This window comes from Aulonocara stuartgranti, assembly GCF_965226115.1.
Source record: "Aulonocara stuartgranti genome assembly, chromosome: 19".
NCBI lineage: Eukaryota > Metazoa > Chordata > Actinopteri > Cichliformes > Cichlidae > Aulonocara > Aulonocara stuartgranti.
Window position 1 is genome coordinate 31,760,299 of NC_138955.1, and position 24,432 is coordinate 31,784,730.

Consider the following 24,432-nt stretch of genomic DNA (forward strand, 5'->3'; position numbering starts at 1 on the left):
TGCCTCCGTGCCTCGTCTCTGTTAATCATGGGGTGAAACTAGGGGAGAAATGTAGAAACTAGTGAAATCGACATCGCTGACATGGAACACAAACGTGTTCTAATGCCCTCATTAGACAAGCAAAATGTCTAAAGAACGTTTTTTGGATGCACTACTACTTACCCATTAAGTAGTAGTGTATTCAACAGTAGAACATGGAGCCCAATTTTAAATCAGACTGGTCTTAGAACATCTTAACTAGCATATCGACAGAATTCCTTCAAACTTTATAGCCTTCATTAGAACTGTGACTTTACCACAACCTTGTTAGACCCTCATTAGAACTTATGGGTTATGGATAAGTAGCACATTGGGATATATTGGCAAAAACTCCAGACCTATCAGATCTGATAGGTCTGGAGTTTTTGCCAATATATCCCAATGTGCTATCAGATCTGATAGAACCTATTATTCTGATGAATTTAGCAGAACCCCGTTTGAGACTGGATGGCTTCAAACATTGTGTGACCTCCGTAAAGGTCTCCTTAAAATTTAGACTGTAGGGAACAGAACTAAAACTCTGGAGTTTCAAGTTGAACATTGGAAACTGTTTTTCTAGTGATCTCTCTAGAACAGCGTGTGAGTGTTCCAACGGAGTGATTACTGTCAGTGGACGTCAGAGCCCTCGTGCTTTTAATAAAACTGGAATCCCACCTCGACCATGTGCAGCATGCTGTCTATAACTAAAGTAACAAATGACCACATGTTGAAACATAGAATTTTATTGTAAATAAGCAGGTTGGCACTAAGCTTGCATATTCTATAAAACAGGTCTGTTGGGACACTAAAAAATAAAAACAAAATAATTAGTTTGAAGCCTAAATGCAAAGGTACCAAAGACAACAGAGGCTCATTCTGGAAAGTCTAAAGTACAGAGGCACATGTGAACTTCAGGCCCTCATGTGACTTCAGATTCGTTGCTGAAAATTCTTCTACATGGGCTGAGGAACACATTTGAAAACCGCTGGACCAATGTTCAAACTAGAAAATTTCAAATGTTTTTTCTTTGCATGTGTCCTCGCTTTAAAAAAGAGAGATTACATTTATCCTGTCTTCAAAAGTCCCTGAACAATGTCTTTACATCATCATGTGATGTGAGTGGAGCCCTCTGGTCAATAACTCTATACAGGCCATCATAAAGTGGACGCAAGGAGAGGTTGATGAAAACAAACTGAGACGAGTCCAACGACTCCAGATCAGCCTTAATTGAATCGAAAAGAGGGACAAAGTTGAGCTTGAACAGCTGATAAGAGGGAGAAACCCTTATATAAATAAGTAAACCCAGTAGGAGACCACGAAATGGAAAGGGAACAGTTGTAACCGGAACTGTCAACAAGGAACCCAAGGGCATGGCCTCTGACTTGGCAAAGTTAATCTTATAGCCTGAAAATGCACCGAAAGATGAAATTACGGGGGAGGGAGGTTTCAGGTCGGGATAAGAGCACCAACACATCATCTGCATATAAAGAGATTTTATGTATCTTCTCTTTAACACAAATACCAGAAATTAAAACATCCTGTCTTATGGTCTGGTTCAGCGGTTCTATTAAAGAGTAGAGGACTAAGAGGATCGCCCTGCCTATTTCCACGGTGGAGAGCAAAGTTGCTGGAGCGCATCCCGTTAGTTATAACTGCTGTGACCGGGGAGTTATAGAGAACTTTCACCCAATTTACAACAATTTCACCCAATCCAAATTCCTCTAAGGCAAAAAATAGATACGACCATTCAACGTGATCAAATGCTTTTTCTGCATCAAGAGAGAGTACAAGGAATGGCTCATCAGAAAGATGAATAACATTAAGAAGTCTCCTCATGTTATCAGAGGAGTTACGCCTTTAACAAAAACTGTTTGGTCCTCATTAATTATATAGGGGAGTACCTTCTCGAGTCGTAGGGCTAATATCTTAGAGAGTAACTTCAAGTCTGAATTCAGCAAGGTAATGGGCGTATATGAAGTACATTTATCAGGGGGTTTACCTTTTTTAAGAATAACAGAAATATTGGCCTCCTTGAGGGACTGGGGCAGGATGCCATTTAAAAAGTGGATCCAGAAGGACTGTCTGAAACTGTAAAACTCACAGCTAAATCCATCCTGGAGCTTTACCTGATGGCATGGCGTTCAAGGCAAACAGGGCTTCTTCTCTTGTAATGGCAAGAGAATCCGCCCTTCTTTTTACAAGGTTGGCAAGCAGGGGCGATTCTAGAATCAGAGCTTTGAGGGTGCGGAGCACCCAGAGAGCTGCCCATCCAGGCAAGATAAACTTTACTTGTCACGATGAGACTTCTTCCCCGTCTCTGTCAGTCCCTGCATCCTTAAATGTCTCCAGTTGTCCTGAGTTCCCTCTGACTGTCTCCTTGGTGCATTTAAACCCTTGTTCCTCCCTGTCCTCGTCGTCTGTTGTCTTCATCTCCATTATCAGTCCTCATAATTTTACCATCTCTGTGCAAGTCTGCAAATTTCTTTATTAAATCATAAGATTCTTAAATCTTATGATTTATTTATATAATCAAGTCTCTCTGTGCCTGGGTCCTCGTTGTACATTTTAACACAATTCAATCCCACATCTGTGAAAGAAAAGCAAAACACTTTTTTGAAAAGTCTGTAACAAAACCATCAAATCTGATAAAGGTTATTTAAATGCTGCAAAAGAAGAATGGATTGGAATAAAAAAAATACATATCCTAACCTGAATTACTGCAGGAGAATAATGAATGATGCTCACAGTGAATAAAAAGTAAAAAAAATTTCTTTTTGCATTTTTTGGACAGAGATTCACTTTTAATGTGTGTGTATAATATAATACAGATACATAAAAAATACACTCCAAAAATAGAAGAGTCCTTGAAATGTACAAATTACTATTAAAAAATTAGAAAAATGGAGACACCTTGGCCTCTGGTACAATGTATACAATGTATGAAAAGATCTTTACTGCAGATACTACTACGGCTCTGCAGATTCTTTTCTTTTATCCTATGTCGCCTCACCTTGAGGTTGGCAAATCTGTCTATCACATTTTGGTGGTCAAGTCTCTCAAGCATCTCTTTCTCAACTGACATCACAGCCAGGTGCTGGAGTCGGCTTTGACCCATGGTCCTTCTCAGCCAGGTATGGAGCTGACTCGACACTAAAAGACCTCTCACAGCTACAGCTGCTAACTGGGTTTGTTAGGGCAACCTGAATAACAGTTTTCAGTGTGGGGAAGATCTGATTATCCAGAAGATTGTACAATGTTAACATATCTGGGATGGCACCAGCCTCACTCTTGAGCTTCAAAAAGTTTTTGGCAACCGTGACTTCCTCTGACTGAAGCTCAATATGGTAACGCAGTGCCAGGGCTGACAACCCAGTTTGTTTTGCAGATTCTGTACAGCAGCTTTAATATAGGGAGACACAACTTCCAGATTGTGAGTAAAATTAGTTGGGTTTTTTTCTTTGCCAATTTAACAGTTTCTCTTTTGCCTGTTAGTACTCCCTGCCTGTTTTCTTACTTGGTTCTTCCTGACCTTGTACTTTCTACTCATGTTCCCCTCTTTCCTCTCTCCCTCTTTGGACTGACAGTCATACACAAATAGATTGTATTCAATTAGATTAAAAAAAAAAACAAAACTATTAAGATCACTAATAAAAAAGTCCTCTCTCAGTGTACTTTCAACCAAAAGGCAAATAACCAAACCACATGTACATCTAATAAAAGATATAAATATTGAAACACTGATCCAACATTATCCCTTATTGATTGCTCATTTGATCTTACACTTTTATCTGAATGTGGCTCATTCTTTTTGAAAAAACCTCATATCCAACACACACACACACACACACACACACACACACACACACACACACACACAAACAACAGGAGTTATAAGGTTAATGGGCATCCAGTCAGTTGGCTAGTTAGTACCTTGGGTTTAATATCGGCACATGCACATATGACAAAATAACCAGTTTCTCTCATTAGATTTCAAACAGGACAGTGGTAACAGTAGCAGGCTACGGACAATGTTGTTTTAGATTTTAAACAGCCTGTATACATTTCAATGGGAGCAACAGGACGGTCAAATATCGCTGATTTTACTACAGAGCAGGACAGATTATAGGGCAGCAAACATAGTCGGGAAACACGTTTTCAACACAGCAGGTTACCTGGATGTAATGTTTTTCAGCTAAAAAGAAACATGGTCTGACTCCTACCTAACTAAAGAGTAACTTAGGATTAAATGCAGCTAATAGGTCCTGTTTTAAGCCAGGCACTCATACCTCCGCTCAGCTGCGTCTCAGCCACTATTGCTCTGGCAGCAACGGCGCTAGAGTCAGAGTAGGGGAGAGGCGAGAACAAACCATTTTGGGAGGGGGGGAGGGGTTATCTATACTTTTGTTGTTAAAATGTTCCATCTCAATTAATTCAATTCAATTCAATTCAATTTTATTTATATAGCGCCAAATCACAACAAAAGTCGCCTCAAGGCGCTTCATAGATACAGAGAAAAACCCAACAATCATATGACCCCCTATGAGCAAGCACTTTGGCGACAGTGGGAAGGAAAAACTCCCTTTTAAGTACTGTATGCTTTTTATATTTTTAGTAGTGTGTCCCACAAACAGCAAATATTGTTTAAAAAAGTAAGAGATCTTTGGGGGTGCTTTGATTCATTGTGGGGGTGCTGAAGCACCCCCAAAAATGGGCTAAAATCGCCCCTGTTGGCAAGATATCTACCCGGTTTGTCGCCAAATTTGTACATCCTCTGCTTGGCAAATTTAGGAGTATGCTCAGAATTCTGGATCATAAGAGTATTTAGAGCTGTGCGAGTGGCAGCGAGGTCCTCAAGTAAATATGGCGTAGGAGATGCAATATGAAATTTCTCCAGCTCGGTCAGCTTGGTTTTGAGGGCTAAATATTGCTCATTCCTTTGTCGCTTCCTAAAGGCCACAAAACAGATGATCAGACCCCGGGAAAAGGCTTTACACGGTTCCAGAGGATAGAAGGGTTGTCTAAGGAGGGGGAGCTGATTGAGATCCTGAACTACGAATTAGAATGTGAAATAAACTTCTTGTCTCTAAGCAGGGACGAGCAAAATCTCCAGCATCCAGACAGAACCCTAACATCTGGCAGGGAATAAGATAAATACAGGGGAGCGTGGTCCGATAAGATAATGTTACCAATCTCACATGAGAGAGACTGGGGAATTTTGGAAGCGGGGATGAACCAATAGTCAGTTCTGGTGTAACCTTTTTATTAGGGCAGGGAGAAAAATGTAAATCCTAAGTCGGTAGGGTGTCGCTGCCTCCAAACATCACAGAAACTATAGTCAGAGCATAACAAAGGGAGCATTCTGGCCTGGCTCGAGGGAGGGGAACTACTAGACGGCCACTTATCCAGCACAGGATCAATGTGACAGTTAAAGTCCCCGCCCATGTCTGCAGATGCAAGACCGGCAAACGTGGCAAAAGAAGAGGCAAGAAAGCTAGGGGAGTAGCCAGGTGGACAGTACAGATTCATAAATGTCACTTCTTTTCCCAGAAGTGTACCCTTAACTATTATATAGCGACCATGGTCATTTTTGACACAGTTGAGACACTGGAATGCAAGCTTTTTGCTAACGAGGATCGCTACGCCCCTAATAAAAGAAGAATAGGAAGTTGCAAACACCTGTCCAACCCAGCCCCTCTTAAGTTTGATGTTGTCCTTATCCTGTAAATGAGTCTCATGGAGAAACACCAAAGAAACCTCCACCCTTTTCCAAAAAGGAAAGCACAGCTAGTCTTTTGGTGGGTTTCTGCAGACCTTGAACGTTCCACGAACATAACTTAATAGTACCAGAAACTGAAGTACTAATCATGTACCCCACACACAGATGTAAAATGAATGTTCAAGTAACTTCAGCTCCCCAGATATAAATGGCAAAATCAAACAGGAAGAGAGGATGCAACAAAAAGAGAGAGAGAGGGAAAGGTAATGGTGCCTACAATAGCCGAGCATGAGAAAAAAGAGCATGTAAAACCTGGGCTGCAAACACAAAATAGAACAACAAGAAAGAAAGAATAATACGGTTGAGGGTCTTTTCCCAGTTAAACGGGGACCAAGCAAACAACTAACCCTGTAGCCCACAACAGAGAGCAAACTAGTCATAACAACACCACGAATATGAAGAAAAAAACTTAGGCTCATCATGCTGGAGCTAGACATTCCAAGTGAAGAGCACCTGTTCATAAACCGAGCGCCGAAGCCACATGGCTGATTCGGCATGCAGGGAACAGTCAGAACGAAACCAGGACCCAGATGTAGAATGGGAGGCAGAGCCTTCAGTTTTCAGGCCCCTCTTCTGTGGAACCAGCTTCCAGTTTGGATTCAGGAGACAGACACTATCTCTACTTTCAAGATTAGGCTTCAAACTTTCCTTTTTGCTAAAGCATATAGTTAGGGCTGGACCAGGTGACCCTGAATCCTCCCTTAGTTATGCTGCAATAGACGTAGGCTGCCGGGGGATTCCCATGATGCATTGAGTTTTTCCTTTCCAGTCACCTTTCTCACTCACTATGTGTTAACAGACCTCTCTGCATTGAATCATATCTGTTATTAACCTCTGTCTCTCTTCCACAGCATGTCTTTTATCCTGTCTTCCTTCTCTCACCCCAACCGGTCGCAGCAGATGGCCCCGCCCCTCCCTGAGCCTGGTTCTGCTGGAGGTTTCTTCCTGTTAAAAGGGAGTTTTTCCTTCCCACTGTCGCCAAAGTGCTGCTCATAGGGGGTCATATGATTGTTGGGTTTTTCTCTGTATCTATGAAGCGCCTTGAGGCGACTTTTGTTGTGATTTGGCGCTATATAAATAAAATTGAATTGAATTGAATCTCCGAGAAAGTTATCCCAGAGAGAAGTAAAGCAAGTGTGTAAGTTCATCTCTGAATGTTTGTAAAGCATTCCAGCGTTAAGCTTAACAACCGATATATGGAGCGACTGCCTTTCTCTCCCTCCCTCTCCTGCTGGTACTTCAAACGTGAAACTGATCAATGATCGGCTGATCGGCTTTTGTGTCGCGAGTAGGGATGGGTATCATTTAGGTTTTATCCGATACCAGTACCAAACCGGTACTTTTGAAATGGTGCCGGTGCTTAAACTGTGCTCGAACCGGTGCTTAAAGAATGGAGAACACAAAATTGGTCCAAAAACCTCTCATGTTCAGCTGTTTTTTTGGAAAAAGATAACAATGTTAGCCTTTTCTGTCGCTATAGGGGATTTATGGCATCACTCTTGGCTGGAAGCAGTGCTTAGTCAATGGAAAAAAGACAAACTTTGTCCAAAAACCTCTCAAGTTTAACTTTTTCCCACTTTTTCTTTGGTCATTTTAGCCTTTTTGGCCATGGTGAAGGGAGTATCTGCCATCAAACAAGAAGACAGCCGCATGTAGCTATGACGGTGTTTGCTAGTTCACCTTACATGCATTAATGTAATAACGTGGTTAGCCTACTCAACGTAAATTGCACACGAACAATATTATGATATTCACGCAGAGAAGAACGGCTGCTGCTGCATCATCATCCTCATCATTTCTGCTACACTGGCAGGGCCAGGACTCTCCTCTTCGGGTTTTTGGGGGATGTTGCTAACTCCGGGTCCGATAACTGGCAACCCACCTGCAGTAGATGTGCACGGTGTGAAGTCTATCAGTCGGTGTGAAGTCAGCAGGCTATCAAATACGGCGCATTTCTCGGCTTTTAACAAAACGCTATACATCGCTAGGTGTTTCATCAGATTCGAGGTGTTACCTCCTTTGCACAGTATCACCTTAAAGCACTTGTTGCAGGGTGCTGAGTCTGCATCGTTTGCTGTGAAGTACAGACAGACTTTGACCGCTTCGCCTTGGGCATTTTTAATCTGTAGCTCTGCTCTAAAAGAACGTACGTACCTGGACCCGCCTACTACGCTTGCAAAGGTAAAATGATTGGCTAGAATCCAAAGTGTGTGACATCTCAGGAAAAAGCACCGAAATAAAGCAAAATGTGCGCTACTTTTCGGTCTGGTTCCTACCGTTTATGTCAGAACCGGTGCCATGATGGCACCGGATACCGGTACCCACCCCTAGTCGCGAGTCCGTCTCTCTTGTTTGTTTATTGCTCACTTTACGCCAGAAAGAGGAAACCGGCGGCTGAACAACAGCAGCACGTTTAAGCTTGATAAGCTGTTGTTAGAATTTATTTAATATTACTTTCTACACCAGGATCTTTTTCTACATAGCTGACGGCTGGTAACTGTGGGGCGGATCTACCAAAGTTTAGCCAAGGGGGCCGATAGTACGGTGGCCCTGAGTGGCCAAACGGACTGCAACTTCAGAAAGTACTTGCAAAAAGAAAAACGCCTGCAAAAAGAAAAACGCTGCAAAAAGAAAAACGCTGCAAAAAGCAAAAGCACACAAGACACAACGGAAATGTTTCTGGGGAGACAATAACCCGACGGACTAGTTGCACGAACCAAAACATGTATGTATGGTTGTATCCCAATTCAGGGTCTGCAGCCTTAAAGTAGGCAGCCTTAACCGTCCTCAAGGGCGTACTCAAAGACCACTAAGGCCAGAAGTGCGAGGCTTTTAGGCTTGTGAAATGGGACGGTCTAGCCTCCGTCGCGCTGCCCAGGTTGCCTAGCAACCATGATACTAACAGCTGGAAACGTTTCATACAGCTTTGTTTGACAGAAATGAAGGAGAACATATTTTGTACATTTGTTTCTACATGAGCTCTTTGTGATTTGTAGCTGAGGCTGAGACCACAGGACAGTAAAACATGATTGTTGGGCTTCATTTCTGTGCTGAACAGTCATTTAAGATTAGTTAGTAAATAAGAATTAGCTGATGTTGTTCATGAGACTAAAGTCATCTCACTTTGGTAATGTAAATATAATATGGCCAATATGATAGTTATTATATTAATAATTATTAGTTATTACAGCAGTGAGGTTGAACTCCGTGTCAAATACTGAGCAGTACAGATTCAAGTTGCATTTATTTATATTTTCTATCACCTTAAATCTTCACTCAAAGACAAGTATCTGTGACAGTGTGTATACAGATGTATTATATATAAGAGACAAATATTGTTTGTTTAATACGTTGGCATTACTAAATTTGGCTCAATGCTTACATATATTTATAAAAAGCAAATGTAGGAGCTGTGATAACTGTTTCTGATAGAATGAAGAGTCGACTGATATATGAAATATTCCTTTATTGGGTGAGAAAATCAGACCATGTCATAACTGCTTTAAGTCACACAGAATAGATATCAGAGCCTTAAACAGGCTGACGTCTGCTAAATGGGTCAAACTGGGCAGAAAGTCTACAAACACATAACATCCTTATAGAATATGATGTAACACTATAGATCAACTTACCTCAGAATATATAAAGCATATAAACAGTTACAGCAATATGATGCAACAAACACAGCAGCTACTGATCCAAAATACTCAAAGCTTCATAGAACTGAAACCAACATTTATTTTTAGCTCCATTCTGCTGCTGATACAGACTTTAGGTTTCTGAACATTAAACTTGTTGCTGCCTTTCATAGTGTGTAACTTGAAGGCCCTGAGTACTCTGAGTACTTTCTCCCACACTGGAAACACTGGGATGATCACATTATTTGAACATTACCTAATAAGACTGATTCAGCACAGACAGTTATGTTAAACTTTCCTAGCAGTCCTTCACAAACAGGGAACAGTCTGTCTATTCTCTCCATCTGTCAGCTGCTGCTGGCTCTTCCTCCTCCTCTTCCTCACACACTGCTGAGTTTGTCCTGGTGGATCATCAGGGGTGCAAAGCCTCACAGATGATGTGCAGCAGTGGCTCCCTCAGTCTGTCCTCACTCTGGACACTTGCAGTCGTCACACATGGAAATCAAATGTGTGATAAGCTGCAGGATTCAAACACAAGTGTAACTTATAAACACATGTTCATACTTTTATTCCACAATCAGAGAGAAAGAAACAGAGAGAGAGTGCAGGACAGACAGACAGGTGACAGTCTCAGGTGTACACACTGCTACACAACAGCACCAGAGAAGCAGGATTTAGTGTTTGTGTTATTACGAGTGTAAACAAGAAGAGTTCCAGATGGTGCAGTGGACACATGTGTGACTGCTGTGATTAAAGCATCTTTCTTTCAGCTTAACGAGTGAACCGTCAGCTCGTTCAAACACACGTTAAAGTGCGTTTGGCTCGACACCACCGAACAGAGGCAGCAATATAACATAGCTAACATTAACAGGGCAGTGAATCCTGCTTGTGCCGTGATGTTCAGGACTGCAAACCGAGCAGCATCACTGACTTTCAGCTTGTGTTTGTGGATATATGACTGACTTTAATCATCCACAAAATCATCACAATCTCTGTAAGATTAAGGTCGACTATCTAACGGCGTATATTTAAAGGCTTTAAAACAAAGTTAACGCTGAAAGTACAAACATCACTAATGTCACATAACTTTGCCGAAATGTGGCCAACAGTAATGTTTTAATGTTCCTCATTAGTAAACATTCGCACATAAATAAGTGACATCATATTCAGTACTTACTTTTGAAAGTTTTCTTTTTGCAGCATTTTTCTTTTTGCAGCATTTTTCTTTCTGCAAGTGTTTTCTGAAGTTGCAGTCCGTTCCTCTCAGGGCCATCGTACAATAGGGCATTAACAGGGAAAAGGGGGCACAAAGACATAAATTTCTTTCTTATTCTCATTTAAAGTGCTTTTCAGAAATAATGATCCGAATCTTACACCCAAAGTTTTAATCTGATGTAAAATGTATAGAAGTCCATTACTGTATATAGTAACTATCAGTGTTGGGGAGTAACGGAATACATGTACCGCTGTTACGTATTTAAAATACAAAATATGAGTAACTGTATTCCGTTACAGTTACCGTTTAAAAAGGTGGTATTCAGAATACAGTTACTTTGTTGAAATAAATGGATTACACTGCGGTACTTTCCTGTTTCATTTTGTCGCGGGTCAGGACTGTTTGGGTTTTGTTTGACAGCTACGTTCTGTTGTTCCAGGCAGCAGCGTTACGGTTGCCATGGTTACAGAGCGACACTCTCTCTCTCTGTGACTGTGTGTTTCCTGGGTGAGAGAACGCCTTTCTGTTGTTGTTGTTGTTGTTGTTGTGCTAAGCTAACAGGCAGAATGCTACAGGCATAGCTCTAAAGAATGTAGCATCATGGGCAGTGTAGTCCGTGCTGCAGGGAGAATGGACTGCCATACACGTTATGGGTCTGTGAGGAAGAGGAGGGAGAAAAAGGGGAGTGGAAAGGTACGAGCAGTCATCGAGCAGAAACGGGAGCTGGAAGCATGTAAATATAATAATAACCACTGCAGCCAAGAAGAGAGCCTGACGAGCCCAGTTGTAAGTAAGCTATTAAGACTCGACTGTACACCGTGTTCCTGTTCTCCTCCGAAAACAATAAGTTCCGTTGGAGCAGCCTTTCAACGCCTCTCTCTGTTGTGTGGGTCAACTTTGCAGACAAAGTAAAGCTTTTTTTCGGCTACGAGCCTGACACGAACCCGCCGTATTAGTCAGATGTCCCTTTACTACGGTTCGGAGCCGCGGACCTTCAGTAATAGTAATAAATCACACAGCAATAGTACATTCACGTTGTTGTAAAAATCATAATATGTTAAGTAATCCAAAGTATTCAGAATACGTTACTGTCATTGAGTAATGTAATGGAATACGTTACAGAATACATTTTGGGGCATGTATTCTGTATTCTGTAATGGAATACATTTTAAAAGTAACCTTCCCAACACTGGTAACTATTAAGTCTAATATACCCTAGTAATCAAAGGAGCTTGCAAAGAAAAGCGTCTGGACTTCTTTAAGTTACTTGAAGACGTTTCACCTCTCATCCGAGAAGCTTCTTCAGTTCCAGTCAACTAATCAGATCATGCATCCATTAGATGTACAACGTACAGTTTATTGCACCAGCAGCATCTGCTCTTATATAACTATCATTAGCTTACAGCTTTAAGTGTGTAAGGTATGTGCTAACTAAAAATAAAGACAAGATGATAGTTTATTACATTTTAATGACATTTAATGACATTGTTTCGGTGGAGTTTTTTTTTGTTTTTTTTGCCTGTCCCATTTGGTTCTTTAGCCGTCAGAATTGTTGTCTGAAGACCAACAAGGATACCCAATGAATTTACTTTGCCAAATGGATCATCGTGGCATTGCCGTATTGGTCCATTTGATCGACCTTTGTTTTTATTGTTTATTATATTTTATTTTCAGATGGACATGAGTGAGGGATAGGAAAGGGAGAGAGAAAGAGGAAGGAAAAGAAAAACAGAAGGGGAGAGGGACGGTGAGAAAGGGGGGGAGGAAAAAAAATCTCCTGGATCACCTGTTGAGAGAAGAAGAATAGAAAACAGGCAAAAAACAACAACAAAGCAACATACTAAACACAACACCATCGCATTAATCTAGCTAAGTGTAAACAGCAGTAAATACTAAATATTCAATGTTGTTGTGCAGCACGCAGGACAGACAGCGCACAATGTGCTTTGAAGTAGCAGCCAAGAAAGGTGTAATTTAAGTCTACGAGCAGTGAACACCCGTGTGCACACCTGTGTGGGTCAGTGTGCTTGTATTCAAATGGTTTCCACATGTAATGGTCTGCAAGAGGATGTAGTGAGCCATAGCCCCGTCTCCCAGGGCATGAAGCAGGCATGGAGGAGATCCAGGCCCCAGACATCCATAGGCCTCAGAGTGCGAGAGCCCAAAGAGGAGCACCGGAGGGGCATCTGTGCCACCCTCATGGGAAGAGCTGAGGATCCCCAGACGAGGCGTCACCCAGTAGCCACCGAGCAGAAGCTAGAGGGGGCTGCAGCTGTGCCAGAGTGAACCGAGCCGCAGGCCCAGAGGCCGGAGGCCCGAGGGCCCCCCGCACCCCGGAGGAGGCCCACCCTCATGCACACATATACAAACACTCAGCACTCACCCAACGTAAGGATTGACATAAATGGACATGTACACACAATCACACTCCCCAAACATACTCTATACCCCGGGTCCAGGTACCCTCGCCCCCAGAGGGGGAAACAGAACCCAGACCCAAGAGATGTTACCCTTCCCCCCAGGGTGGAGGCAAGCAGACCGTCCCAGGCTCCGCAGCAGCAGGGAGGCCAATCGGACAGCTCGGTGGAGTTTAATAAACTCCTTGCTATCTAAAATATAACAGGACACCGGAGTAAATTCTGGAGCATCTCACACTTCTGATAATCAGCTGTCTGCTTGATGTTTATTCAGCTGTGTAAAAACTATAACTTTAATCTCAGACAAACTGATTTACTCAGGAACAAATAAAATACTAAAAAAAGCCAAAAAAATAACATTTTTAAGTTATCTAAGTGACTCATATATCAAGTTTAACCTGAGTAGCAAAAGACGGCGGTGGGTTTGAAAACGATTAGCCCAGAGTCCGGTGTTCTCACGGCTCTAGTGACCTAGCCCCCGGCTAGCTATCGAGCTAGTGGGTAACAGACGTCTCCGAAAACGTCGGAGCGCTTTTGAAAATATGTGGTGTCCTGATAAACTGAGCAGATATTTGAGGTTTGCACAGCTACATTCTCGCCTGAAAATATGTTAAACGTTTATTTTGTGACCCAGAAAGAATAATAAGAGTAATATTAAAACTAACTAGCTGCCGCCATTGTTGGAAACTGAGCTGGGCCGCGCTATGATTTCTGGGACACAGCTGCTTCTTCTTCTTTGGGGTTTAACGGCAGCTGGCATCCTTGTACATGCAGTGCTGCCATCTTCTGTTTCAGTCCGTTATTACACTCTTAAATCCTGCTACTTCTTCCTGCGTCTTTTGTGATCGTACAAAGTTTCAAACGACGCGTCGACTATTAAATTAGTCGTCGACGATTTTGATAGTCGACGTAATCGTGACTAGTCGACTAATCGTGGCAGCCCTAATACATACATAAGGCTTTTAAACAGTTCATGTAAGAGCAGAACTGTTTTATTGACAAAGTTAAAGACAAAAAGTCAAAAGGATTAATCATCCATGTAACTGTGTCACTGTATGTCAGCAGAAACATTAACTCAGTTTGGTGTTTCAGTAAGCTGCTGATCTCAGACCTGCACAGATTCTGCTTTTAACACTGAGTGTACTCAGCTGCATGAAGAGCACATGAGATTTTCTCTGACAGCATTAAATAAAACCAGATGGAAGGTCAAACGTCTTCACTTGTATGTTGACCTAAAAGTTTAATCTGGAATTCTTTCACCTGTGAAAAGCACAGGACCTACTGGAGGATGTCAGACCCTCAGGCCACACTCATGAGGTCGTTTTCTGATTGTTTGGTAGGAGAGATGGGAGGACCGTTCCTGTTTTGGGGCTCGTCTCATCATTAGTGCAACAGTTGTTAATTTAACACCAAAGCAGCTGAAACAGATTAACACCTCTCCTACTTAACTGACCAGGTCAATATACCATAAGTTTAACTAACCTGATGAACACTTTTTACTTTAATTTATTATTATATGAAAATTGATGGCAAAAAATAAATAAAGCTAAATACCGTTCAACAAATCATGCCCAGCATCTTACATGTCATCATTACAAGGCTTTGCATGGACGACTGAATGATTTGGAATGAATACTTTGGGTGATATCAGATTCAGAATCACATTTATTGGCCAAGTATATCTCACCTCATGTTGTGCATTTTCATCATTTTCCATATCAGCCTACCTCTCTGACCGGTCTCCCCAATGTTTGTGTAAAGTATGTTTGGTTTGAGGGTTCCTTTGTGAGTGTGCATGCGCCAACCAGCATGCTGCCTACTGTAACCCATAATTTCCTTCGGGATTAATAAAGTGGCTACATTCACCTTTAGTGTTAAACAAGCAGAAGTCCAGTCTTCTCCCAGGTTCCCTCGAGAACGCTCTTCACAGCCACCTCACACAGGACACAGTGTAGACATGTGTTACACGTTTTAAACAGCGATTTTGGAATCAACTTGTTTTTATGCTCCCATTTCTTCTGCTCAAGAGATTATTTTAGTATGGAGATAATTTCGGTTGGGGACTGAAATGACTGGGCCAGAGCAGAAACCTTTAAAAACTTTATTAGAAACAGAGAGCACTCATTGTGCACACAGTTCCAGCATGGCTTCTGTTCTTGGGAGGAAATGTGTTTTCGCCCCTCCCCCCCATCATTTACAGTCACTGCTCTCTTTAAAAGCCACTGGAAAACAGTTAAAAAACAAAAGAAAAAAAAGCTTCATAATATAACAGTACAAACAGTCTTCTCTTAAAAATATTAGAAATTATTCTTTACAGGCATGTAAAATGTAGTTCTGAAATACAGGGTGCGACTTTATTTTTCTTTACTCAGAGCTTTTTATGTACACGTGCACACGCTCACACACACACACACACACACACACACACACACACACGAAAGAGTCAAGGACTTGAAATCAGCCTGTCTGAGCTGAATGCAGACAGCAACTCAGAGAAGGAAGAGACCAGAGATGAAGTGCAACAGAACCCTCCAGAACAATGCCACCATCGAGCTTAGAGACCCAACACATGGAAGAACAAAAATTATAACCTAAAATTAATAATTTAATGAAGTAGTGAGGAGTAATCAGGGCTCAACCCCCCCCCCAAAAAACCAAAATCATGTTCACCAGCATCATGTTTAGAATTTGCCCGGATACTTCACCATCAGATCATAAACATATTTTAAGACAACTGAAGTCAAAATTCTGAATCCATAAAATTGTCTGTAGGAAAACTTTGTGACAATAGTTTCAAAGGTAAGTACTTACATTTAAATCCCATTTAAACTTGTGTGCAAAAACATGACCAATAAGTCTTGATGCCAGCAGAATGATGGAGTCACCCTTTGGTGCAAACGTGTGACTAAGTAACTTGAGTGAATGTTTAAATTGGACAATTTTATTAAAGAATTCTGAGATCAGCTGGTTGAAGCTCAGATTTCAGAAGTCAACGTCACAACTACCCATAACGCCCACGTTCACTGCGCAAAGAAAGAAAATGTTCACTGAAATTAACTCCAACTTTTTACTGGTTGATGGAAAACGATTCAGCTGAATTTCAGACTTTTTTTTTTAAAGACTCTAAAGATGGATCACATTTAATGTTATTATTCAAATCAAAGCTACAATACTGAATCACAAATATGGCAGCAAAACAAAAGACCCAAATGTTAAAACAAAAAAACTGGTCTTTTAACATAAAAGGGAATTTATAACTTACAAGAATCTCAGCTGTGAGAAATCAAACCCAAAACTTCACATCATAATTTCACTTTAAATAAAAAGAACTGAACAATGTTTGTGAGTGGCATTTTCACTCACTGTGAACAAGTTTAAACAAAAATTAAATCTTTAGTGAAAATGTTTGAGATCTGCTGGCAAATATTTGGACTCCCTTCATCTATTTTCTTGGCAGTAATGATCTTCCATACAAATTCCAAACTGACCTGCTAAACTTCAAACTCAAAAATAACTGAAGGAGCTGAAGAGTTGAAGTATTTTACACACAAAAAAGCTTCTTCAACAAATATCTTTTTTTTCTTCTGCTGTAAAAATCAAACATTTTTCTGTGCTTAACCAAAATAAAAGCTCTAATTCCATTTAAAAGAGACCAAAAACACTCAGGGCAGAAAGTGAGGACAGTTTGTTTTCTAGAGAACATATGCAGTAGAGATGTGTGCATCAACAGCTTCACGAATCTGTTCCACCTTAAATAATTCCTACAAGCCCGTGACCTCTGACCCCTGCAACCAGACCAAACAGGGGAGGGGGGGAAAAGCACAAGAGCAAAGTGGAGGGAGGGAAATAAAATAAAAACAAACCAAAGAAGGAGCTCTGTGGTGGCTAACAGAAAGTTCCTCATGTTTCCTTAGACGGGAATCGAGTCCGTAGGTGTGGGGATGGCGCCCGTGGGCCATAACTGATGGAGCGATGAGATTCCAACAGTACGAGTCGACACTCACAGGAACAAAGTGGATGGAGTTTTGTAAAGTTTTTGTCTTATCGTGCCCTCAGAGCAGACACTGGGTGGAATCTGTGGTGAGAGGGAACAAGCTGGATGAGTAGGCCTGGGTGGGCGTGTCATCACCTGCACTCCACAACCACAGTGTTCTGAGTGGGCGAGGCCGATGACGGACTCATACCAGTGTCTGAGGAACCTGATGAGGTGGATGCCATTGTGTTGGACACTGAGACAGAAGGACAGAGACGGACAGAAAGACACCTTTTAGTAATATAACCCTGATAAGCACATCACAGCAAATGGATTCATCGATGAGAAGCAAAATTATTCAAGGATGGAAACTGAAATGCTTTTCTAAGAAACAACAGATTTGGGCTAAAAACAAAGTTCATCTTTGAACAGCTGTACGGGAAAATACTGGAGTGTCCAACACTAACCCTCAGCCTCCTAGTAAATCCAACACGTTACTGATTTCAAAATACGATGTCGCCTTGTTCTCAAGTTTATTGCATTCACCAGAGTTTCTGAAAACTTGACTTTAACTCAATTGAAAAGCTTCACCACAGGGATACGAACTCATCCGAGATCTTTAGTAGATGCACGTTTAGTATAAATGTGACAAAGGTGACTTTGTTTTTGAGTTACAGCATTTACAAGATCTGTACAACACGTGGCTGAGGTCAAACTCAGACTCGAACCATCCACCATTTTCAGCAGCTGAACCTACGGTTTCAATTTCAAACTACTACATCGCTTGGTTCTCAAGATATCTACTTCACAAACGTGTGTCTGGCCTCCAGTGGGATGACAATACCCCACGAACACGGAGTAAAAATCTATCCAATCTCTTCCACTTATCCGTTTCAGGGTCGCTGGAGCCCATCCCAGCTAGCATAGGGCGGGAGGCAGGGTACATCCAGGTTGCCAGTCTGTCGCAAGCACGGGGAGAACATGCAAACTCAGCATGGGCAGGAAAACAAGATTACATTAGCCATATCGCTCCACTGAGTCACATTCAGTGATGACTCTAAGCGCACCCTGCTGTGCCCACCACTGAATTTCTGACTTCCGTAAAGGAGTCACTGGAAATGGAATGGTTCTCCTGGACTGGTCTAACAGACCTTTTCCACTTGGGTCGGCTCTATTTGGTGGAAGTACCTGGTACCAGGTTCTCTTTCTGGACCTACTCAGCTGGGATTCCAAGTGATCTGAGGTGATTCAAAAATGATGTCATGCCACCGATTGGCTAGTCGGTGGCATCACTCGATAAGTCACGAGAGCATCTCCTTCACAAAAACCAAAACTGCCATTTTTAAAGATCTGGCAATGAGAGAAATGGCTACAGATAAGAAGCAACACTGAGACCAAGTCAAGCAAAGTCGGTACTGGTGTAAAAGAGCTCTACGAAGAAAGCAAGCAGATGATGTCAGCGTTTGCCTGCAGGCCCTCCTACCTTCTCTTTCCTTCTTTTTTAGTCTTTTCCTGCGTCTGTCAATAGACGCAACCTCAGACTTCAGGGTCATGTAGTACTTTCTGATCTCTTGCAGCTTTTCCTGGAGGAACGAGATCCTTTCTGTGCTTGACATGCTGTCCAGCTCATCTGAGGAAAAGTGAAAGTGGACACAGATCAGATCAAATCTCAATTTTAAAAAGAAAAAGAGGTCCAACAATTTACAATTGTTTAAAATCTCTCAGAGCATCCTTCAGCATCAACATGAGGTTAAAGTTCAGGTGGAAGCACTTTGTTGTGTTTATGTTGTGCCGTGAAACACAAGTTTGCCCACAGTGGCCTATAGCTGTGTCATTTGACATGTTTGAATTGTCAGTTCAGTGTCAAACACTGTGTGTGTTCGTACCAAGTTGGAAGGTCCACTTGTAGGTGCGTTGAGGGGTGGAGAAGCTCTGTTTGTCTTGTTTGTGAGAAGACGGAGATGAAAAGCTGGGACGAGACTTCTGAGACTTTGACAGAGACGAGAGCCGAGACTGGTCCTCGCTGTCACTACTGTGACCTGGAAACAGTTTACAACACTTTGTAATGCAGTGGTTCTAATAATCTGCTGTGCATCTTCTCATAGGAGTCGTCTCTGCATTCACAGTGCTCTGTTAATCGGCTGGGTCACATTAACTCAGCAATGAAATGGCTCCAAAATAACGGCGTGCTCAGAGGGCAGGTATACCGCCGACTCACCTTTATTGCAGCGTTCGTGTTGCATGTAATTACGTCGCACTCAGACATGTTGCTATGACAGCGACCACGCACATCAGGAGGTACTAAATTGTAATGGAAAACCAGTCGATCTGAGCGGGCACTCATGGATCGAGGCCCACGTTTGAGTGGTTCACCGTGGATCTGATTGATTATGTATGGAGCTCCGAAAATTAGACTAGTGGAAGAGAAAGTCTGTTTTTTGTAACTTAAGGTAAAAGATCAAATTTCATACACTATATTAAATATACAGCAAGTAAAATCTTTTTTATTTTCATGATGATTTAGAAGCTCATGAAAATCAGAAATCACAAAGTATTAAAACATTTCTTTGGTTAATCAAAAAGGATTAACCGTACGTAGTACTTGGTTGGAGCTTACTAATGAAGGACCACATAAATATGACGTGGAAACGTTCTGTGGTTTTAGTCAGCTGATGGCACTGCTGAGGTGTTCCTGCAGCACGGGTAGCACCAACACTACAACGGCCAACAGGCTCACTGCAGATCAACTTTTACAATAATAAATATGTGCATCTTACATTTTTGTGTCCAGCTCAAGTCAATTTAAGAAAAATAAAACTGGAAATTAGCAGTTTCACACCGAGTGTGAAGCACAGCTGGAGCCTAAAATGAGCCAAAATTCATTTCTACCTTTTCATAATGTTCCTCCTCTGTAATATTTCATTTATGCTATTTGTTATGCCCTTCATTAGTTTAATGTCTATTTTAACTTCATGACCTGTAAATGATTAGTGTTACATACTTGTTCACAAAATCTGACCTCTGACCTTAATATGAACATCAGTTCGATTTGATTTCAGTTCAGTCACAGATCTGAACTTGTCTGAGACTGTTGGTAGATGCACTGATGTATCATTTTGAAGGTGACATTTTTCTGAAGTTCTTGCGTTCACAGAGGCAGCGTGGGTGTCCACTGTGCCCCATCAGCCTTTCTTATCAAGCTTCACTTCATTGACAGACTGATTATCAACCAAAAGTCCAGAAAAGCTCATTAAAGTTATAAATTGATCAGCATGCAAGTGAGTGAAATAAGTATTTGATTACCAACAAAAACATGTCTGCAGACTGCCTGTGGTACTCCATGACCTTAATGTGCTTCTTTAGTTGTATTGGGATACTGATGCTGGAACTGAAACCATCCATGACCCATCTTCAGTGCTGTGGCTGAGGGAAAGAGGTTCTTGTATACGATCCACAGTTGTCCTGTTCCCTTAGCCAAAGCACACGTCCATGCCCAGTTTGCCCAGTGAAGAAGTGGATTCTGTGGACAGTCTTATACATATTACTAGCTCAGTATCAAATTGACTGATTGTGATCTGTGTGCCCATGTTCTGCAATTTGACTAGGTTGTAGTGGATTCAAATACTTATTTCACTCAACGACATGCTACTCAGGTTATAAATTATGTGACATGTTTTCTATTCTCTCTCTGCATTGAAATAAAACACACTGTTCACTTCTTTGGAAGTGAGCAAACTTACAAATTAAGCAGAGGATGAAACGATCATAATGCAACTTGAAGAGTTCAGAATAACAGCAAGATTGGACCCAAACGTCATCTGGTTCAACCTGCAGAACAAGTCTTCATCTGATATTTACAGTACAAGCTGCCACTGACCTGCTCCGTTCTTCTCCACCCTCCCAGGCGTTTGTGGTCGTTTCTGGTTCCGTTTCTGTTTCTTGGCTGACGGGCTGGAGTTACAGTCAGTCAGCCTCTTCTGACCTGAAGGGTCAAAGGTCATATCTTACTTGTGATACAATCCAACTCAGGGCTCGCAAAATCGCTAGCCCGACGTCCCGGGGCTAGTGATTTTTTCAGTCGGGCTACCAAAATCTATCTCTTCCCTGCCCGTCGGGCTATTGTAGGAAAAATATATGTCAATGCTTTTGCATTCTTTCAGAAATGTAGCTGGGTAATTATGTCATTGGCATCGGTGAGCCACTGTCAATATGTGACATATTGAAATCGCGTTTGAATTTGCGCTTGTTTTTTTTGCTTTCACTTTGCAATCGTGCAAACTGTGTATAGAGAGCGACAGCACTGATCTGTGAGTGATGATAATTTGCGCACCAATTCCTCTGACATGGTCTTATTAATCGTTAGCTTACTACGCAAACATGACAAGTGAAATCTCCCGCAGCTTAAACATGTGAGAGGTTGATCGCGCAGAGAATCGCTGAGCTTATGTGAGTGAGTGTGTAAAAGCAGCAGTATATATATTTTAGTTCTGCTGAGCCAAATAAGACAGGTCAGGGTGAAGAAGTGACAGCCAAAGAAAAGCTTACCACAAAACGGAGAAGTTATGACAAATCAGACTATAAGGCAAAAAGAAAGTGCAGCTTTATGGTTTCATGGACAAAATAATTTCTGTGGCTGCAATATGACGAGCTAAATAACCAGGGCTGCACATAAGTGGTCCGCAGGTGCACATTCGCTGTCAAAATAAAAAACAATATAAGAAGTTGCAACGCGTGTTTGCGTACATAAGATTTTCTGGAGGAGGACAGACATTTGTTTAGAACTCTTAAAGATGTCGAAGAAGCTCCTTTAAGCAATTACTGTGATGTTCCTCCACCTCCAAAGAAATGTCAGAAGGAGTCCGAACCACAAAAGAAGCAGGTATTCTTGGAAAAGTGGTTGCAGGAGGTGAGCTGGCTTCAAACAAATGATGAACGCACAGAGATGTGGTGCAGAATGTGCCGTGAAAATCCCACTCTAGTGGACAAAAACAGCTTTTTATATGGACGCAAACGCGCGCTGCAACTTCTTATCTGGTGCGCGTCTTTTATTTTGACAGCGAATGCGCACATGCGGACCACTTATGTGCACCCGTGTAAATAACATAATGTTCTGCCTGGTGTGTTGTTGGTTTTCTCTCGATTTCTGAGTCGACAAGCGCCTTTGTTACTGGGACCAGTCATTTTAAGAAAGGCCCCCATTAGAACCCATGAGAAATGCAAGAAATGCATTATTGCTCAGTCTGCAATATCTTTCCCAGAACAAACACCAATTGCAAATAACATACTAAAAATAAACCTGAAAAATCTGTTTAGAACAGCTACTATGTTGCAAAGAGTGAACTACCACTGGCACAATGTAGCAGTCTTTGCAAACTTCAAAAAGCAAATGGCCTCGATCTTGGTTCCACTTGTCTCTTACCCGTGACTTCAGTGGAAATGTCAGATTCAGGATCTGACACAGACTGATTCATGTCCTACACAGTTCTTACAAGTTCATAGAAATTTCTGTTCAATTAGAACCAAGTATTTGAGTTGATGATTGTAATTTTTATACAATGTTCTAATTTGTTTTTCAACAATTTTTTGATTAATGTTTTGTTTCCTTTACAATATTATACTTTAATGTATAATATTGTAAAGGAAACAAAACAGGAAACAAAACATCAATCAAAAAATTGCTCTCTTTCTTTCTTTTTTTATTTTATTTTATTTATTTGGGCTACTTATATTTATTTTGGGCTACCAAAAACTGAAGAGTCCCTGCCCGAAGGGCTACCAGGGACTTTGAAATTTTGCGAGCCCTGCAACTGATAAGGTCACATTTCTGTCTGTTGTACCATTGTGCTCTTACCTCTGTCTTTATTTTCCTGCAACGAGAGAGAGGTGGAGGACGAGGAAGCACTGCCGTCGAAACCAGGGCTCGAGTCTCTCTCCTGCTCGCCCTTCACCACACCCCCCTCCTCAGTGTCACACTTGCGTAGTTGGTGCGCCTCGATGGGAGTGACTTCTGGCAGAAAGGGCCTGGCCTGAGGCTGAGGGAAATGAGGCGTATGAGGGGAGGGGAGGGAGGAATGGATGAGGTGGGGGAGTGGAGGGGGGGCTTGTTGCGACTCATTGACTATAGGGAAGTGATGCTCCAAGGAGGGGATGGGCTTCTCCTTCTCATCTGTATCATCCAGGTCCACCTCATGGCAGACCAGTGATTCTGGATCCATCTGTGGTTCCAGCTCCTCCGTATACGCCGGCTCCTGGGTTTCCAGAACAAGCGAAGCTGTCCCAGAAGGCATGACCGGTACCTTTGTGGCTGCACCTGTAAGATGCTCCTTTGACACCTCTTTCTGTGGCTCTTCTGCTGGGTGGGGCTGTTCCTCTGCCATCACCACTGCCTCACTGCTCTTCTCTGAGTGGAGTGGTAAGGGGGAAGCTCCTGCAACCATTTTGGTGGTCTCCTCCTGCCTTCTGTCAGGACGGGGTTTCTTTTCTGCTGTCTTTTGGTCTCCTGCCTTACGCTTGAGTGCCACGCTGCTTCTTTCCTCTGTCTCCTCCTCTGCCTCCTCCTCCATCTCCTCTGCTTCCTCCTCTTCAGTGGCAGAGTCAGTGTCCGAGTCAGCAGGAGACGCCTCAGGCAGGAGGTGTGGGGTGGGGAGACAGTGGAGCACTACCATGGGCTCGTCTTGCCTCTTAAAGACGCTATGAGGAGAAGGTGATAACGCTGGTGCCTGAGAGCGGCTGGCAGTGGATGCAGGGCTGGGGTTGGAGAGGGGGACTCTAGGGGGTGTTTCAGAGCCTGCCTCCCTGATGTTGCTCCTACGACCTTTCACTCTTGGCGAGGATGCAGGAGTAGTACAGTTGTCCTCATCGGTGGAGGAAGGCAGAGAGGAGGGCACCTGCTGCTCCCTTTCAGGAGGAAGAGGAGGTGGGGTCTTACTCAGACACATCTCTGGAAGTAATTCTTGCCTTAGAGACGTTTTGTTTTCGTCTTGGACAGACGCCGTCTTTGTGACTGGTGACATTTGGTTGTCTTTGTCCAGATCAGCTGGCAGCACTGCAGCTTCCTTTGCAGGATTCTCCCCCTGCTCTGCCTCCTTCCTCTCTGATTGGTGTAATTCTTCATGAGTGTTCTCCTCAGGCATACTGGGACACAAGGCTAAGGCAGCATCCGGCAGCTGAACTGCTGCTGCACAAGTTGCTGTATTGCTGTGAGGAGATGCCATGACATTAGCTAACCCACTTGCTTGCTGCTCCTCTTCTGCTTCCTCTGCCTTGGAAGGTGAGACTTCAGCTCTGCCTTGCCATGGCGATATTTTTTTGTCAGAAGGGTCTTCTGATTCACTTTCATCTGAGGAGTTCCCAGAATCCTCTGCAGGATGGACATTGGTTGGTTAGTTAGTAAT

The 24,432-nt window shown here is 42.4% G+C and overlaps 1 protein-coding gene and 1 long non-coding RNA gene across 4 annotated transcripts in view; both read right to left on the bottom strand.

Moving 5' to 3' along the window:
* Window positions 1-9,245: 9,245 nt before the first annotated feature.
* LOC309695282 lies at window positions 9,246-11,502 on the bottom strand. The gene is made up of 2 exons (XR_014273113.1): window positions 10,610-11,502; window positions 9,246-9,950 (listed from the first exon to the last, which is right to left on the bottom strand). It is a non-coding gene; the product is annotated as an uncharacterized lncRNA (long non-coding RNA).
* A 3,650-nt stretch (window positions 11,503-15,152) lies between these two features.
* arid4a (AT-rich interactive domain 4A) overlaps window positions 15,153-24,432 on the bottom strand; it is a 38,897-nt gene continuing 29,617 nt past the window's right edge. For all 3 annotated transcript variants that reach the window (XM_082515718.1, XM_082515717.1, XM_082515719.1), the window contains exons 21-25: window positions 22,890-24,398; window positions 20,916-21,020; window positions 18,925-19,077; window positions 18,522-18,668; window positions 15,153-17,294 (exon numbers count right to left, since the gene is read on the bottom strand). In XM_082515718.1, coding sequence (XP_082371844.1) covers window positions 17,191-17,294; window positions 18,522-18,668; window positions 18,925-19,077; window positions 20,916-21,020; window positions 22,890-24,398 — 2,018 coding nt within the window. In that variant the 3' untranslated portion in view covers window positions 15,153-17,190. The remainder of the gene's footprint in view (window positions 17,295-18,521; window positions 18,669-18,924; window positions 19,078-20,915; window positions 21,021-22,889; window positions 24,399-24,432) is intronic.